This window comes from Chaetomium tenue (assembly GCF_020726465.1).
Source record: "Chaetomium tenue strain MPI-SDFR-AT-0079 chromosome Unknown F5144scaffold_6, whole genome shotgun sequence".
NCBI lineage: Eukaryota > Fungi > Ascomycota > Sordariomycetes > Sordariales > Chaetomiaceae > Chaetomium > Chaetomium tenue.
In genome coordinates this window covers 1728625-1745689 of record NW_027117334.1, presented here as the reverse complement: position 1 = coordinate 1745689, position 17065 = coordinate 1728625, and the positions used below count along the sequence as shown (strand labels likewise).

Below are 17065 nucleotides of genomic sequence, written 5' to 3'. Positions count from 1 at the left end.
GTTCACGAAAAGACGCGTCTCGCTAAATGTTTAGTGCCCGTTAAATGTCAACTCTTGAATTGGTTCGCGGATTGAAGCCAAAACGCAATACAACACCATTGATTCTACACCATTAGTTCAACGCCATGGTAGGCACATCACAACCCTCAACCAACACTGGCCCATGTTTAACTTTCTTGCGCCGATGATACCCGCACATTTGTTCCGTTACGGCGCCCGCTGCTGTGCGCAATTCAGCGGCTGAAGCCAGGGGCCCAGTCCAGCTTCTTTTGGTCAGTACAATCGAGAGATGTCACTTTTTTGTTCTCCATGTACTAGACTGTGTTCGGCCCGAGAGAGGATCTGCCCCTATCCACAGTCCGCATCGGCGCCGCCTGGCTCCGCTTCTCCGTCTTCTCTCCACTGTCTCGGCACTTGCCCGACCGACGGGTTGGATGACCTGCGCTCCAGCAAACTAGGTGATTCTCCGCGACAATCCTAGGATCTGGGCTCCTTCTGCGTGTCTCAGAGCGCCAAAGTTGGTGCGTATCGGTCGGGGATAAGACCGTGGCTGGGCGTGGCTTCGATGGCATGCATGGGACTTCACCATCCCTCCGCTATATCTAAACGGCTATTCTACATTCGATCTCGATCGCCCGAATATTGCCCGGGTTTGACAAGTAAAGCAAACTGTTCCGGGCGGTTGGGACCGTCCCGAGACTCTAACTGGGTAGCGTTCGACTGCCGAAGCGCCGCGTACGCCACCTTGGCACAGCATCACAATCCGCCGACGGTATCTGACCGCCAGCCAGAGCGACGTCGGGCCACAGGACACCCGATCCCCGCCCCCGAACTGCTCGAAACAACAAACAGTTATGAACCACGGGACCCTCCAACACTCACCGCGCACTGACATCATCACGCTAGCCGGATGTACGCGGCACTCGTGCCAGAAAGCTCGCCTTTCTATCATTTTGTAGCGCTCAGATCTGACTCCCGTAGATCAATCCGAAAGCCTTCGGAGATGTGGAGGAATCGTCACATCATTTCAAGCTAGATGATGCGGGCGAGTAGTTCGTGGGTGATGCCGTGCGGGAGAGGAGCCGAGGAGATCGATGCGGTAAGACAAGGACGAGGTGGAACATCCCGCCAACAACGCCCTTGATTCAGCTGGTGACATGTCCTCCTTTTGCGTCCCGCACGGCCTTTACTTCTCCCCTCACTATTCCATTTTGGGGATTAGGTAGCGAGGGATTCAATGCGTCAAAAGCCGCTTCGACCGCGGGCCCCGAATACGCAATGAGAAGCCCTGCTGGTGCCGGTATGTGATAACCACCTGCCTTGGCATCACAAGTCATTTGAGCCTAGAGCGCTCTCTTGCGTTAGCAATCAAAACAGGCGTTGACGGACGTGTCCCCAACCCGGTCAAGCCACTTTCAAGTGACATACTACCTCCCCTCGAAGGTTGCCGCGAAGTCCAGTCTCGGTTGGCAACGCTACCACCCTAAATCAGGATTTCAGCAATTCAGCTTCGAATCGGTCCACGACACGATCCCATCTCGATGGGAGCGCCTAGATCTCTCGCATCGACACGTTGCCACCATGCCAAGTCCTGCGAGGCATGTCCAGGCTGCCAGGGTAGTGCCCCAGGTTCCGGGCAAGCCTCTCGCCGTCTGTCGCCCAGAGAGCGCCCCCACTGTGCTGCATGAGGACGAAAAGGGAAAGGACTGCTCTGAAGTTGACGCCAAAACGGAGGTGGACGGGAGCAAGACTCGGGACAGGAGGGCATTTGTCCGTTAGGGGCGCCTTGTACCTTTGAGAAGCTTCATCTGTAGATGCCCAGTCGAGCTAAAAGGAGTTGACTGCATATGCCTCTTTGGGCCGCCTCGGATGCTGCACCACCCAAACCCTTTGGAGATAATTCCGGTGAGCTCGATGACGATATATGACTCCACAACTTCAGCTAGAGCACGCTTGACAAGCGACATATGCGGAAAGGCCCTTCACCCTCGCCCTTGACTCGCAGACGACCGGTCAACTAGCTGGTTCTCGGACTGGCCATGGTTCCCAGAAGTGCAGCTTTGGACCACTTTAATCATGCAACCCCGGATGCTTGACCCAGTCGACGGGGGTAGGGGAAAACGACCTCAAGCAATGCATGGCTCTTCCACGCGAGTAGCCCCTCACATGTAAGTTGTAACCTCAAGGGGACTCGCTCGCAACAGTCGAACAGCGATGCATGCCCCTGATCACCATGTCTCAATGCTCCACCGTCGTTGGCCGTTGGATGATCGCCGAAAAACGGATCGCAGAGCTCCATTCGGTTATTCCAGAGACGGCACATCATGTCTCGCGTTAGAACAGTATCATAAAATAACCGAAAGACTGTCTGCGGCGAGTCTTGGTCACATGAGCTTGCCGAGATGCGGCCCCGTCCGATGGCGAGTCCGGCAAGGAGAAGCAAACATGTTTCACAGCCATTATCCAACAGCCCCTGTCCATGTCCATTATGGGCCTTTCTCAGCCCTTCTCCTGCAACGCCCACAAACAAGGCTTCTCGGCAAGACTAATCATGGTGCGACATTGATCGCCCACCGTTGACGGTTGTGCACTGGCGAGGCTATCCTTTCCGGTTCGAGAATCTGGAAAAACGACTGATATCTCGATTCTCGAGACGTCTCGCAGCTTGTTTGTCCTTGCCCCTGCCGTTTCAAGGGAGCTTTAAGTCCGAAAGGCAAGAAGCAAACGATCTCCTTGAAGCCGAAACATCCAGAACGACTTTGCAGTTTAGCCTCGCCGCCACAGTGTTGGATAGATCGATCGATGCCGTGGCACCAAAACAGGAGCTGCCGGAGTAAAACCTCCTCCAGCCCGGCATGAGGGCTCGATGAAAGTACGAAGTAAAAAGGGGTAATTGTTCGAAAGCAGTAAGCAGTGCTTACTTCACACACAAATAGACAAACAGCCCCAGTTCGTCCTCGTACACACTGTCCCCCCTGCGGTTTCCGCATCCCCCTGCCCTGACCAGGCCAGTCAGGCCAGCCTCGACCTGTCAGCCCGGCGAGCTCCGACGAAGCGAACTTTTTGGTCGATAAGCGACGAAGGAGCGAAGCGGGGTCCTCTCGGAACGGCTACCGGCGAGCGGTCCATCCGGGCTGGGGCCGGGCCAGCGGGCCAGGGTGGACCTCACCATTCCGGAGCCAAAAAGCCATGCCGGGGTCCGGGGTCCCCGGAAACCCCGGGGACTTGGCATTTCCGGCCGCCAACCCCTCGTTCCTCCGCGGAACGAAACCGCAATGCGGGGAAATTCGCCCTTGTCGTGGGGGTTCCAACACACACTCCCCCTTTCTTGTGTGGTACGGGCTGGCTTCCCCGGTGTGGGAAACTTGGCCTCGCGGTGACTATCGATGTGAGAGCCCGATGGGGAAAGATGGAGGGTGAGGGATGGCGGTGAGAAGAGTGAGTTGCCGGTCAAAGACCAATGCATGACCCCAGCCCGGAGGCCTTTCTCGGTAGTTCTGACACGGGGACTCTATGAGTCGGCATTTTTCGGTCATATTCTCTCCCTCTCAAGGTTCGTTGAGTCTCACTTAATCATCCGTGGCTGACTGAGTCCGAAGGTTTTGCTTCAAATTTTGGCTCAGTACAAAATGTCCATTTCTGCTGTTTGAGTAATCTTTGTCACAAATTCGGCGTTTTCAAGCTCGATCAAATGCCCGAAGTTCGCCGTAGTGCGGTCGTCTTAGCTCGTCTCACCTCCACGCCGCAGGGGGGCAGCAGACCACGCGATCCAACCAGGGACTCGCCGGTCAAAATCCCGCCCCCATTCGTGGGGGCCAACATTCGCCGGTAATTGAGTCCAAAAGTGAATCCCTTGAAGAGGTTTGAAGGTGTGCGCCTGTCAACCCTCAGTCGTTCGGACAAACCAAGAAGCGGGTTTATTAACTTGCTGCAACAACCAAACGGGGTCGAGAAACCGGGAGAAGTACCCCCCGAGTTTGGGCTGGGTGCATGAGTAGGTGGTAACGGAGAGTATTGGGGTAACAGGGTATTTGGCATGGCGGATGAAACCCTGAAACGGTGTTCATCTCGCACTGAACGAAGACGCTGGACGGAACAACATGACTGACTGACACCCACTTCGAGCATGCTCGGTATGATTTGGAACAGTGTTGCAAAAAGAGTTCATGGAAGGGTTGAGATGATGGAGGTCGGGAGGTGGGGGCAGTCCCTTGACCGTCTCTCCCGCTCCCCCACGGAAACCGGCGCAGCGATTTGAACGCATCATGGCCAGCGAAATCCGCACGCATGTCGTGGCAACATGATGAAGGGACCCAACTCGAAAGATGACCGGTGAAGGCCACCCACTAGAAGCCATGAACCATGACGGCAGCCCGCTACCGGGAACGACCCGTCATCGGCTCTGCCGTGCTGTTGTCATCCTCACCCAAGCGAGAATGAACAACACCTGGACCGGAGTTGCATTAGCAACCTCAATCAGTTGGACATACGGCTGACAATGTACCGAGTTGGCCGTTACCAGGCTCAGCTACCTCCGTTTTCGCAGAGCAAGGTACCAATGCGGCACGAGTTGCCGCCCAACTTGGAGGGTGACTCGTGGCTCAATCTCCCAAAGGAGGTCTTATCACAGCCCTGCTATAAGCCGGTGAGCCGGCAGCTTGGGCGAGTGCAACCTCACCTGCGAACATGGGGGGCTTGAGACTGGTAACACGGGCCGCCTTCTCCACAAGAAGTGGGTGGGGTCCCACGCCCACCCGCTGGCTCTGCTTCGAGGTTGTGATCTCGACACGAGCGATCTCTTTGGTGATTCCGGCCGAAAGATCTCTCTGATGAGATTCGGCCACCGCCCATGAGCCCGCCTGTGCATGTCGCACGAAGTGCATACACAAAACTACCGGCCCGGGACTTCTGTAAAACTGGGTTCGTCAGCGTGGGAAATCGCAGGGACTTTATTGCCCAGTGCTGAAACAAAAGGCTTGGCGGATTGTAGCAAGGGGGTTAGATCGCAACAGCCCGCTGCATGTCATCTGCTCTGATACCCGAGCACCTCCACGTCCAAGGAGCAGACATGATAACTAGCAAGGGGCTGATTCCGAGCGTTCGCGATGGTTCGGCCCTAAGAATACCTCGGGAGGAGGGCCGGAACGGCGAGTCTTCCAGACACCGTTGCAAGATGGTTCTGGCCGGGCCGGTACTACCGTGGGATTAGCACACCATCATGAACGAGCACCCCAATCTCAAGAGACGAACCTGGCATGCCGCCAACCCCCAAGTCCGACAGGATTGGACTCTCGGCCGAACATGGGCCCTCTCTGAAGTGAGATCGGACACTGCGTCCCAATAGAATGCAGCTGCCCACCGTGTTTCAATATCAATACGACGAAATCAGCAGCGCAGAGAGGCGGGTTGCCGTGGTACAGTATGTCGCATGTCGCTCCTCGATATCCCTGGGTTCGAATCCTGGTTTCAAGAGCCGCGGCACTCTAAGGTTGCAGGCGTTATTCAGGCAACCCCCTACTGCCGGCACTCAGCTGCGAGGGGCCGTCGTGCGTGGTGCATCTTGCCGTTTTATGTATGGTTTCTGCGAGAGAACCGTTTGGGATGAGCCTGTGCGACCACACTTGGGCTAGACACAACCGGGGCCGGGTGCCGGCCGGTAGCATCGAGACATGCCGGTGAAGTGGCTGATGGTTCTCGAGATTTAGGCTGAGAGTGCGCACAGAGGAGCACCATTCGAGGCAATCAATGGGAGACGAATCGTGGGATGCCCCGAAAGGATGAGCCGGTACGGTTGAAGGAGCAATCAGCAGGCCACGGGGCAATGATATCCCAATCGCTCCCGAACTCGGTCAAACGGACCGAAGAAGGTGAGGAAGCCAGCAAGTGAAACGCTTCAGCATGGACGAATGCGTCGAATACCCTGCGACTGATTAGTTCCCTTCCACGTCCTGTTTCTGTCAGGGATCTTCGAGGTTCCTTGCCGCACCTGGGGAAGATTAATTGACTGCTACTGACCGACGCCGAAATGGGCGAGCGGCCAGTTGAGCGGCCAGTTGAGCGGCCAGTTGCGCGGCCACTCAATTCCCAAAAGCCAACTGCCGTGCAGCGACTTGTCGTCAGGTGATGAGAGGTAGCCGAATGGCGGCGTCTCTGTCTCTTCGTCAGGGGCAAGCCCGTTAACTTAGGTAGGTAGCTTGAACTTCCATATCCCATATCGCAAAAGCTACCTATTCGTACCTACCCACTCAGTCTTCCGTGCTAAGTACCTGTTGTACTAAAGTCTGTATTGCGTGGGAATTCGAATGTGCGTCGCTGCTGGGGAATGGAATTCTCACGGTCCGTGGGCCGTGGAACATCCGTGGGAAGCCCAGTTCTCAGTGTGACGGCAGGCGGCAGGCACGATCGATCTCCGATTTGTGACATGTCTCTTTTGACTCTCAATCGGGAAATCGGGGTCGACTCGGAACCAGGTTTCTTTTGGTCTTTGGCCGTTTAAGAGAAACTCCTTGCATCTGCAACACGACCTTAGAAAGAAAATGGACTCGATCGTAGATACAGCAGAAGTAGGTCAAGATTGCCTTAGCTCATTGAGAATGGAAGTGATGAAAATTAATGGCCCAATTCGATGTCCCAATTCGATGGAGGTTCCAGGAACTCTCCCAACTTCCCACATGGAGGAGGTACATCAGACCGGCAGCCAATCACCATACAGAATTTCAGCAGGCATCAGCAGCACCGGTCGGAACCCGCCGAAGGAGACAACTGCACAGCGACCGGTGTTACTGACGGAAACAGCAGGAGAAGAAATGCCTTCTGGTCTGCCAGACCTGGTGGTCGTGAGGAGATTGGAGTTTCCTCCGTTTGGGTTTCCCCGTTTCTCCCCGGATGCGCACAGCCACCTCCACCATTTGCGACGAATTGATTCAACTCACGCAGTGAGGTCTGACCGTCGACCGTCGACCGTCGACCATGTTCCACAGCCCCGCCTCTCCTGACCTCACCCCAGCGATCCTACGCCGCACAACAGCATCGTGCCTCGAATGCATCAACTGCATCAAATGCATCTGCCCGAGCACAACGGGAAGCTGGGCCTGGGTTTTCTGTCCCACGTTGGAGGAGTTTCTGCGGCCAAGATGACCAACACAAGCCCACACTGTGACTCGCTGGAGGGGCCATTATTGAGCATCAACCCCCCTTGCTCCCCCGCCATTTTGATTGCCACATCCACCAAACTCAACGACGCCAGTGGACCGCCTCGCTCCTTTTTCTCCTCTGATTCACCTTGTGTGCTAACATTAGCAACCCCCCGACGCAGCCTACCGAGCTGCCGCTCCAGCACGTCTGATGACTGCGTCCGAAACTCCCCGTAGCGTGGGGTCAAACGCTCCGCAGGAGGGGAAACGAGGAAGGGATTGCCGAAAATGATGGACCAGGCCAATTCTTATTAATCCAGCACCGCACCACCGATTTTCCGTGCCGGCCACGGCGGTCCGAGCAGAAATGCGACCGGCGAATGCCGATAATTTCGAGTTTTGTTGTCCCTCCAAGCCCGACTCGCACCCCTCGATGGGCTCTCGAGGCTTCACCCACGCCGCCATTCTTTGCTGGCCGTGTGAAGACTCAAACCGCCTCCCAGCGCAGCCTATCGCCAGTTCTAGAACCGGCGACCTCGGTTACATGCCGCATGGCTGCCGCAAAGCATTGCTGCCCTGTGGCCTGCACTGTTTCTATCCGAAACAATCAGGCGCTGCTGCTCTCCATGCGAATCGTCGTCCCATGGACCATGACTCTGGGATGCACGGCATGTCGGGCGCTGTGCTTCCAGCGCGAGAAAGCAATACTTGGGACGCCAATGATATCTGTGAGGTCCCTAGCGGGAGGGGTGGAAACAACCTTCGTACAGCACATGCAGGATGCGGAGGAAGCATGTATGAGTTGACAATGTGGGGGCGGTACTACCTCCCTCTCCTGAGATTGATGAGTTCCCATCACTGGACGTGACGGTATTAAAAGGAAAACACGGCCGGCTTTCGGTTTCACGACACTTATCGGCATCTGTTGTCCGGGACCCGAGATCTCGTGGATGTGTACCGTGCCACGACGGACGTTCAAGAGCGAGACGCCGCGGCCATCGTTGGTCGGAGAATTCCTGGCCTTGTTGATAGCCGAGAACGCCGCAAGCGTGGCCGCCCGTCGCTCATTGCCCTCCGGCCGAGGATTCAGCGTCGAGAATTAGGGGTCCAACCCCTCTTCAATTTGCCATTGGCTAGACGTCATCACATCAACACCTCAGCATCACACGGGTTGCAAAGTGTTAGTAGATAAGAGTGAGTGGACAAACTATAAAGCAGACCGCAAGATTCCGGAGCACCGCTCGCTTCGGGCTCCAATTATGCCTTTCCTCTTGCCCCGGCTAGCTGCGTCGGCTGGATGTTGCCCAACCGCCGCTGCCGGCCGTAATCCGATGTTGCCTGGACCCGAGACTGACGCGGGGAGCGCAACCTCCGGGGTTGTGCAGTTTTTTTTCTCTCATCTTCGTGGAACAGTAGTGGTCAGTGGCGCTTCTCGATTCCTAACTTGCTGCCGCAGCTCGTGTCACAACGCTCTGCGTTACACCCTTCGGATACCGCGTCTGACAGACATCGAGTGTGACCGCCTTCAGCAGCGCCAATCAAGGAAATTTGCCCTGGGACTTCACACTGCCGAACAATGAGAACTTTAGTTAGCGGCACCGTGGGCTGCCTGGTACGCTTGGTTCAGCTCAACCACTGCATCCACGCCCGAGTCCAGGTGGTGTGGGGTTGGAGCTAAACAAGCGGAATTATCCACGCTTGCTTTCCGCTCCCGTCGATTAGCCCTTTGCGGTATTGGCGGCAGGCCGCCCTGTCGAGTTTAGGGTTCTTCACCAAGACTCAACTCGACAAACGCTTTGCCTGCCCGACGGGCACTGGGCTCATCACCTGTCGTTTCCAGCACGGCGGGGCTATCGGCTGACCTATTTCGGAACGTCCAGGGTGATGGGAGGGGTTTGTCGTGTTGACCCCTGCCGGTGATCGGTCGCGACTCAAGAGCCAGACGGACGCCCCCATCACAGTAGCTGGGCTTGGCAAGTCTTCGGCATTGGCGAAGGGGGCCAGGCACGCGCGGGCGGAGTTAGGAAAAGGAAAGTTGCGATGAAATGGAAGTCGGCGGTGCTAGTTTGTGTGATTGTTGCTTCTTGTCCCAAATCTCCCCGGCGTCAATGCCGAGGTATTCTACCCCCCGTCGGTCAGTTGACCCCCAAACGAAAAGCAAAAGAGATGTGGCAAGCTCGCAAGCTCCTCCATTCAACAAGGTACCAAAGCAACCCGCCGAGTCACCGAACCTACCCTGGCTCGAGCCTGGCTGGCGTGCCTGGGGGTGCCCAAGAAGCGCCATCCTGCTTCCATCACTCAAGTTTGACAATCCCGCTGAGTTTCCCCCGCTGCCCAATCGGAGGTCGGCGATGCCCTGTTGTGGTTGATGATCATGATGGCAGAATGACATCTTGCCTAACCGCCCCCCCAGAGCGAACGTCACACACACTACCACCTGATGGATGACGCTTCGATTTCACGCAAGGCACATCAAACCAGCCGGAGAGTTACAGCTATTCGCTTTCTCATTCAAGTCTAGGTAGGCGGGCGGTAAAAAGCAACGGTATCAATCCCAATGCCACTGTTCCAGCCCAGTCCCATCCCCAATCCCTCCGTATCAGGGAGTACTGTCAGTGTGGTATCCTAAACCCAATCAAAATCCCAAGTCCTGTATGGTATAACACCAGCACCGCAAAAGGCATCCGGGGATTGTCCCAATCCCAAAAAAAGACAAAAACAAACCAGGGTTTTCCATCCCAGACGGTATCAAAGCAATTCAGAGAAGACCACACAAAAAAGCAACAAACAGATGCAAACGTTGGAAAAGGCCCGAAAAGTCAAAAACGCCAATGTGTCGCCCCGCGCTCCTGATAATCCCTCGCTCATTAAACCAAAATAAAAAATAAAAAGCCAGTAATGGGTTTGTCGCGAAGAATGTGAGGGTGTTGTGACATGGTGGTACAGAGCCGAGGCTTCGGGAAGCCTGATGAGGAAATCGCGGGGTGTGTGTGTGTGGTCCCGAGCGAAGGGATTCAAGGTTGTCGGGTCTGGGCCTTGCCGGGGAGTCTTCTCCAGATCTCGATGATGAATCGATCACATGTGCGGTTGGAGTGCGCCGGTTGGATTGGTGTGTGCCCCGTCAGTGGCGGCTCCGTGTTTGTGGGTGGGATTCAACCATCGATCAAGGCGCAATGTGATGCCATGACCTTGACTCCCGCCCAATGGTTCGGGTCAGGCAAGTCGGGTTTGTCTTGGTCCTTGCTGTGTGCCGGCGGCCCGCTCCATGTCTCCTCCTTCGCTCATTGTGTCGCCCGTGACGCCCTGCGGCGGACAGAAACCCCTCTCCTCCCTCGCTACTCTCCAATGGGGAATTGGAGATCTAGTAGGTCGGCTGCTTGGGGCGCTTGATGAGGTTCTCCCATGGCGGATACTCCTTCGGCTTGCACTCGCCTGGAGGAAGATGTCAGTTTTCTGTTTCTCGGTTGATGGGTTAGGGACGGGTGTAAGCGTACCGCATAGCTCCTCGGCTCGGTACTCGAAGTGTGTGACGTTCGGCTGACACCTCTTGTGGGTGATGGTGTAGTCGCGGCACCACTTAGAGGCGATCCAACGGAAGTGGCCGCACGAGTACTCTCTTTGGGTATAGTCGCACATGGTTGCTTGTGGTTGTGGAAGGATAGGGTACGGGTTTGATCGAACGACTGGGTCGGTCGGTTGCTCCGGGAGAGGGGGTGGTGCTGGGTAGTTGAGCAGATCGAGGGACAATGTCCTGGTATGATCTGCAGTGGCAGATGGAGTGGTGACGTGAATTGGTGTTGGTAAGTTGGTCTGGATGTGGAATCGTCAAGGTGAGTGGGGATGATGAGCAGGTCAAAGAAGAAGAGGAGCCGGTGGAGGGTGGGAAGCGAGGTTTATTTAAGTCCCGGCATCATGGGAGGTCCAGACGCCGGGCCAAGAACAGGTGGAGGAAGCTGTCGCTCGACAGACAAGCACGACCAGGAACCCATGTTTGGACTTCATGCAACCTCCTTGGTGGGAGTTGTGGACTGGACTGCGGTAGGGGTCGGAAAATACATGCTTGGGAACTCCCAGCACGAGGTACCGACAGGGATAAGTTAGAGTGGGGGTGGGTGTCAACCGGGCCGAGGGGGTGGGAGGTAGCGAGCAAGGATTGTGGAAGGTGGAAGGAAGTGTTCCAGACATTGATGTCTCTGCGTCCGTCTGTGCTGTGTGTCTATTGGAACGGGTGGTTGCCTATGCGGTTAGCCCTCCAGTCTCATCCCAATGATTCATCAAAGCGCATCTCGTACTGGACCTGAAGCGAAGCAGTGCCCAAGGACAGAAGAGCAGACTGAACCCCCTTCTCGAGTACTCGGCCGTTTGGGCCTCAATTGTGTCTCAGCACCCGTTCGAACCAGGCACCGTCCATACTGCCCGTCCTGTCCGTCGTGTCTCACTCACTCACTTTCGCTGCTCTGTCACCGAATTCCCCCAAATCAACCAAAACGGGCAGCTGGTTGCTTGTCTCGACTCCTGTTGACCTAGAAAAGGCCTAGCGCTGTACCAGTACAATGTACACACCAGACAGCGCACGTCAGCCCAAAAGAGCAGAAACAGAAGCAGAAGCGAAGGAAGTGCCGTGGTCGAGGCTTGCATTTGCCGTCTCGCCAGACATGCATGACAAGCAGGCTGGCAGGACATGCGACAGTACATCCAGAGTACAGATGTACATCAGTTCCAGGACTCGATGAGAGCCATTGGTGCCGGCGAGAAAGCCACCAACAAACTGCGGTGGCAGGCAAAACGGAGCGCCCAAACGGTGGTGAGCCCCTGCGGCTCGAGCTGAAGTACCCACTACTGATTAGGATGGTACCCTCCCGCTGCCATTCATTTTTTGGGCTTAGGTAGGCAAGGTCGGTTTTTGATGTCGAGGGCCCAGCCCAAGCAAGCACGAGGTAGTTGATTTTTCGATACACAATGATGGATGTTGATGTTGGCTCGGGTTGCCGTGCTCCGTGCTCCTCGCGATAGTTCTAGAGGTCCTGAACCCACTATTTCTAATCTCTAATTATTCGGCGATGCCTGACGTGCAGCCTCCCAGGGCCCCCCTCATTACCCCAGGAGCTCGGGCGCGGTCGCACCAGCGCGTGGAATCCAGCTGGAAATAGGCCTGGCAGGCCCGGGCCAGGGTTGTCGAGAGGGCGATGGGATGGGGGATCTGGGCGCACCACCGAGGGAAGCACGTGTCGATTGCCTGTGGCCACGAACACTAACTGGGTATCCGTAGTTAGGGGCAATTTGAGTTCAATCCCAGACGCGGGTGGGTTGCCTAAGGAGCCTGCTCCGTCGGTCCTTCGGCGCGCTCGGTGGAAACACCAAGGCCATCTTGCGAGGGACGGTTTTACCAGGCAGTGCGCATCGTACCTGAAGACAGAGACGGCACTATCACCAAAAAGGCGAGATTCCGGGCTGCAAGACCGTTGATGCCACCCCTCAGACCCGCACCGGTGAACGAAGTGTTGCATTGCCCATCCTCCGCTTGATGTGCCTCCACATGCAGCGAGACCGCTGCTGCACATCCCGAAGTGGGTTGCAGTGAGCATGCATCTGTTTTTCTGGGGTCCCTTGTCATCCCATGTCGACCCAATTCTCTTCTCCTGGCTTCGATCATGACTCGTTGGGGGATCCAGCTCGAATCGGCGCACACAAGCTTTGTCCGGCGACCTTTGATCTGCCGTTCGCTCGACAGCACATGAACCGCTCGTTTACCAGAGCGAGCGGCATTCGAATCCCCGCTAACCAGGAACTAGTTACCTACACCACACTGCACTACAAATGAGTTAGTTATTAGCATGTCGAAGGAAGGGTGGATTTTGATGACTGATGCCGAGAGATACACATTAGGTTTCCCCCGCGACGAGAGAAAATTCTTCTCCTTACCGGGCCGAGTCCACGGCCCTCTCCGTCGAAAAAGGCGCAAATTCCACAAATTCCACAAACCCTAGTGATAAAACGCGGCTGGACGCGGAGCAGGAGACTGCGGCATTCGAGTCCTGCCGGAGAAGCGAATGTCGATGTGGGGTCTCCGAGCGGGTCGGCAACGCTGGTGTGGGCTTGGTGGGACGCCAGATCTGGCCGCTGTTCCCGTTTGGGGAACTTCGAACACGTGGAAATTTGCCTCCATCAGCGAGTGCCTTCCAAGCATTTACCCGGCACACCAAATCAGGAGATTGCAGTTTCCACTTTCGAAGCAGCGCCGAAGCTTCCAAAAGTGGCACGTCCGCTTCCACGTCCATCCACATCCAACCACATGGCGGGGAATTTCCATTCGAGTTTTCAATTGGGATTCTTGGGATTATTTCCATTCGAGTTTTCAATTGGGATTCTTGGGATTGTCATTGGCTTTTTTGAACACTTACTAACTCGTTAGAGTTCTGTCGCTTCGGCCCTTTGCCCCTCTTCTTCTGATAAAGTGTTTCAGGAGAGGAAGGAAGCAACAACACAACACAACTGACCTGCTTCCCGACACGAGCAGCACCGAAACCACACTCTTTTCACCCGCCAGGCAACAAGAAAATCCAGCACCAAGGGGTTTTTCTTGCCCGACGACCCAACTTTCCCCCGCTGACGAGCAGCAAACCCGGTACTCTGGATCGAATGTTTTTCCCTAAGCTACCTACTGAGTTTACCGTGATTCCCATCGTTGACACCCAGCCGTAGCGCCCTCCCTTCAGTTGCCCCAAGAGTTAGGTCATTAGCCTCCTACAAGGGAATTGCGGGTTGTATCGTTCTGGTTCGCGCTGTCGAGGCCTTTGGTGGCTTCCGCAAAACATGCCTCGATCCTTGAAGATCGTCCCCGGGCTTCCTCCTCTGGTTTCAAAGTCCATCGGCCCGCCGCCGACCCTGAGACAATCCGGATAACGAAGACCCAAAGCGGGTGCGCAATGCCCCGCGTGGCTGACGGCAGGGGCACCACGCTACACTAGTTATCTCGAACGGACCCTGAAGGGTCATCAACCACTCCCCGGATGTCAACGACCCCGAGTGTCCGGCCGGCAACCGCGACGGCATTTACTGGCTAGACCCATTACCGCGCCTCAGTTTGAGTTGGTTATGGCCGCTGCCGGACCAACCCATCACCAAGCCAGACGTTCCCGTATGTGTAATTCACCCAGGAAGAAGCATGTTGACGGCGGGCGGAGAGACCCATCCCCTGGCTGCTGGGAATCAGTCCGGTGTTCACTCGGGCCCGAAACGAACCCCTAGCCTTCCGTTAACGCCACTGAAGTCCGCGCGAAAGAAATCATCCATGCTGTCGGTACTGGGTACCCTCTCGTGCTCGTGTAGTTCCTGGCAAGGCGAATGAAGGGTGCGGGGATGGCCGAACATCACGACGCAGTCCCTTCCGGTAATGGCAAAGTTGCCAAGATGCCCCGGCCTGAGAGCTGAAGAGGGGAGATCAGCGGGGGTCCCACGATGCCTGTTCCGTCCTGGCGGGACCGCCACTGGGGGACGCGAACGTAAGGAGGATAACTGCACGGCATGGTTAGTGCTTTACGGCAAACCCGGGGTCTGCAACAAGAGCCATGTTCCTAGCGATGGTGGGATCAGTCGCCTGCGTCGATTGGGATGAAGTCATGAAGGAGAATGCCGGTGGCTGTTTCCGGGCTGATGGCTGCAGGCGCCAACTGAACGGGTGGCCAATCGCGGCCGATCCAGCTGAATCCCCCGGACGCCGCCACCATGGGCTGGCGCGGCAGGCTGCCCCGACATCATGGTCATTCCCCTCTGGCCAGAACGGACATGATGCAAATGAGACCTGGGATTTTGAAAGCGCCTTCCAGTTTCCCCTATCCTCTCTTTCTCCTTTATCTTACTCGCATGAAAGCCAATCCCAAACCGCTCAACTACGTCGTCAAACTACCCCAACAGTCGCAAGGTGGCGGCCGGGGCTAAGGGGCCAGAGACACGGTCATAGGCCTGGAGTTACCGCCGTGTAAGAACGGGCCGTCGATCATCGCATCACGCATGCGTGCGGAGCAGTATCCGGTGCAAAAGCAACCGACAGCCACGCGACGGTCATGCTGACTGGAGGCGCGATCCTCGGCGGGCCGACATTTGTATGTACAGATGTACCTCTAGAAACTGTGGTAGGGTGCGTCTCAAGGTACTTCGTACGAAGTACCCCGACACACGTATCTGACCCTCGAAGCGGCGAAGTAGCCCGCTTTGTCTAACCTTCAGAAACGGTCGCGGGTTGAAGCGACGGTTCGACATCTGCCCCAGATGGCAACCCCAGAGTGGGTACTGGAGTCAACCAACCAATGGCGGCCTCCTTTTAACCCCTACCGGAGCTGGCTCCGTCGCGTCCCCTGCCGAAACACAGGGGTTCAGGCAAGCCATCCACCTTGTCAGGCTCAGCCAGCCTAGGCCGGAGCAGAGGAGAAGAGCCAACAACACCAGACGGGCAGATATTGGCGATACGAAGGACGGGGTTGGAAAACTATCTGATTTTCACCATTTCCGTCAACTCTTTTCGGGCCATTCGAGCATCGATCACATGGCATCGGCGGAAGGGCCCGTGAACTGGGGACTTCGTTCCCATTTTGGGGCATTTTTCCCTCTCAAAATCGACAGAAATTAGGACCTGTCGGCGGTTTATTGCCTGTTTTGGAATTTGGCCAGCTTTGAGAGGGGCAAAATGGTCCTCTCTCAGGACGGTGTGGGTTCTGCGGAAGCCAATGGTGCCTCGTTCCAGGGGCTCGACACGTGAAGATCTGCAATGGGGGATTTGCCATGAGAGCCAAGGGCTTCTGGCCGAGTCGGTCTTCCACTTGAGTGCGTTTTGGGAAGGTCGGAGAATATTTTGAAGAAGTGAGGCGAGACAATGTCGATGCCTATCGTTCTGGTTTGGGCTCGTTGACTTGTTGCTTGTCTCCTTGTCTACTGCACGAGTTGCATATTAATTTTTCTTTTCCATGACTAGTCCACAGCAGCTAGCCCAGAGGCGCTGCAAGACTCGCTGTGGCGGGGATAACTAATGTACCAAAGTTGCGTACGCAGCAGTTGTTGAGTTTGGCGATGCCAATGTTGGTCTTGCATTGGAGGTATTCCTGTCGGACTTGATGTAACGTATGCACTTCGGGTCGAGCAACGGTCAGTTCCTTTGGGTCGCAAACCAAGCTCACAGAGGCAGGACGGAGATTGGGTCCATCAAGGGACCCAAAGCAATACCGAATGAAATCCACCGACTGCCACCCAAGGAATCCCAAGGAATCCCAAGCTTTCCCAGTCGAACTCTGGCCCCGTCATCAGTTGACGCTACGGCAGTCACCGAACGGCGCGTTTAGTGTCGAGTTAGCACAAAGTTTAACGCTTGCCTAATGTCAGAGATTGTGTATTGACGAATCAATCCTGCACCCATTGAAGCCGGCAACGTTAGCTCCTTGAACATCGCCGCTAGCTAACTTGTGCGTCAATCAGTGGGCTGGCGCAATATAGGAGCCAGAATCGACAACAACGTTGCCGTAAAAGGTTTCCCCCACGAGGATCCTGTTTCACGAGCTCCCGATACTACGGTTGCGGTCCCGCCGCTCTGGTTCGCACCCATCAGCCGGCTATCCGCTCGCCTCCGCCTGCGGCTCCGCGTCGCTTTCCCGCTCGCAATCCTCGCATTCCAGCCGAGCTATCGGGCTGGGCCCATCTCTTTCAACGGCTGCCTTCGCTCCACGCCGCCGGGATACCAGGCCGTCGTTGCCACGATGGTGGAGCCTCCCCTGGGAACCGGTACTCATTGCTCTCGTGGGTTAGTTACCGTCTATCTTCCTTTCCCCTCAGTAACGACCAGATGACTTGGTCCGGTGAACTGCCCCTTGTCAATGCGTCCATCTTGCAGCGGGGGGAGGGGTCAAACCCCCGGCAAGCCATCATCACATCTCCGTAGTCTCACC

At 56.0% G+C, this 17065-nt stretch overlaps 3 protein-coding genes across 3 annotated transcripts; all 3 read right to left on the bottom strand.

Moving 5' to 3' along the window:
- Positions 1 to 3628: 3628 nt before the first annotated feature.
- On the bottom strand, positions 3629 to 4408 carry F5144DRAFT_351280 (uncharacterized protein). Its single transcript, XM_066784301.1, has 2 exons — positions 3930 to 4408; positions 3629 to 3877 (listed from the first exon to the last, which is right to left on the bottom strand). The coding sequence occupies exons 1-2, from the start codon at positions 4287 to 4289 to the stop codon at positions 3722 to 3724; spliced, it is 516 nt and encodes a 171-aa protein (XP_066639786.1). The 5' UTR covers positions 4290 to 4408; the 3' UTR covers positions 3629 to 3721.
- A 6086-nt stretch (positions 4409 to 10494) lies between these two features.
- Positions 10495 to 10769, bottom strand: F5144DRAFT_605583 (uncharacterized protein; the record flags this gene model as incomplete). The annotated part of the gene is made up of 2 exons (XM_066791438.1): positions 10495 to 10565; positions 10628 to 10769. 2 exons carry the CDS (start codon positions 10767 to 10769, stop codon positions 10495 to 10497), a joined length of 213 nt encoding a protein of 70 aa, XP_066639785.1.
- A 551-nt stretch (positions 10770 to 11320) lies between these two features.
- On the bottom strand, positions 11321 to 12000 carry F5144DRAFT_351257 (uncharacterized protein). The gene is made up of 2 exons (XM_066784300.1): positions 11581 to 12000; positions 11321 to 11501 (listed from the first exon to the last, which is right to left on the bottom strand). The coding sequence occupies exons 1-2, from the start codon at positions 11826 to 11828 to the stop codon at positions 11408 to 11410; spliced, it is 342 nt and encodes a 113-aa protein (XP_066639784.1). The 5' UTR covers positions 11829 to 12000; the 3' UTR covers positions 11321 to 11407.
- Positions 12001 to 17065: the final 5065 nt, after the last annotated feature.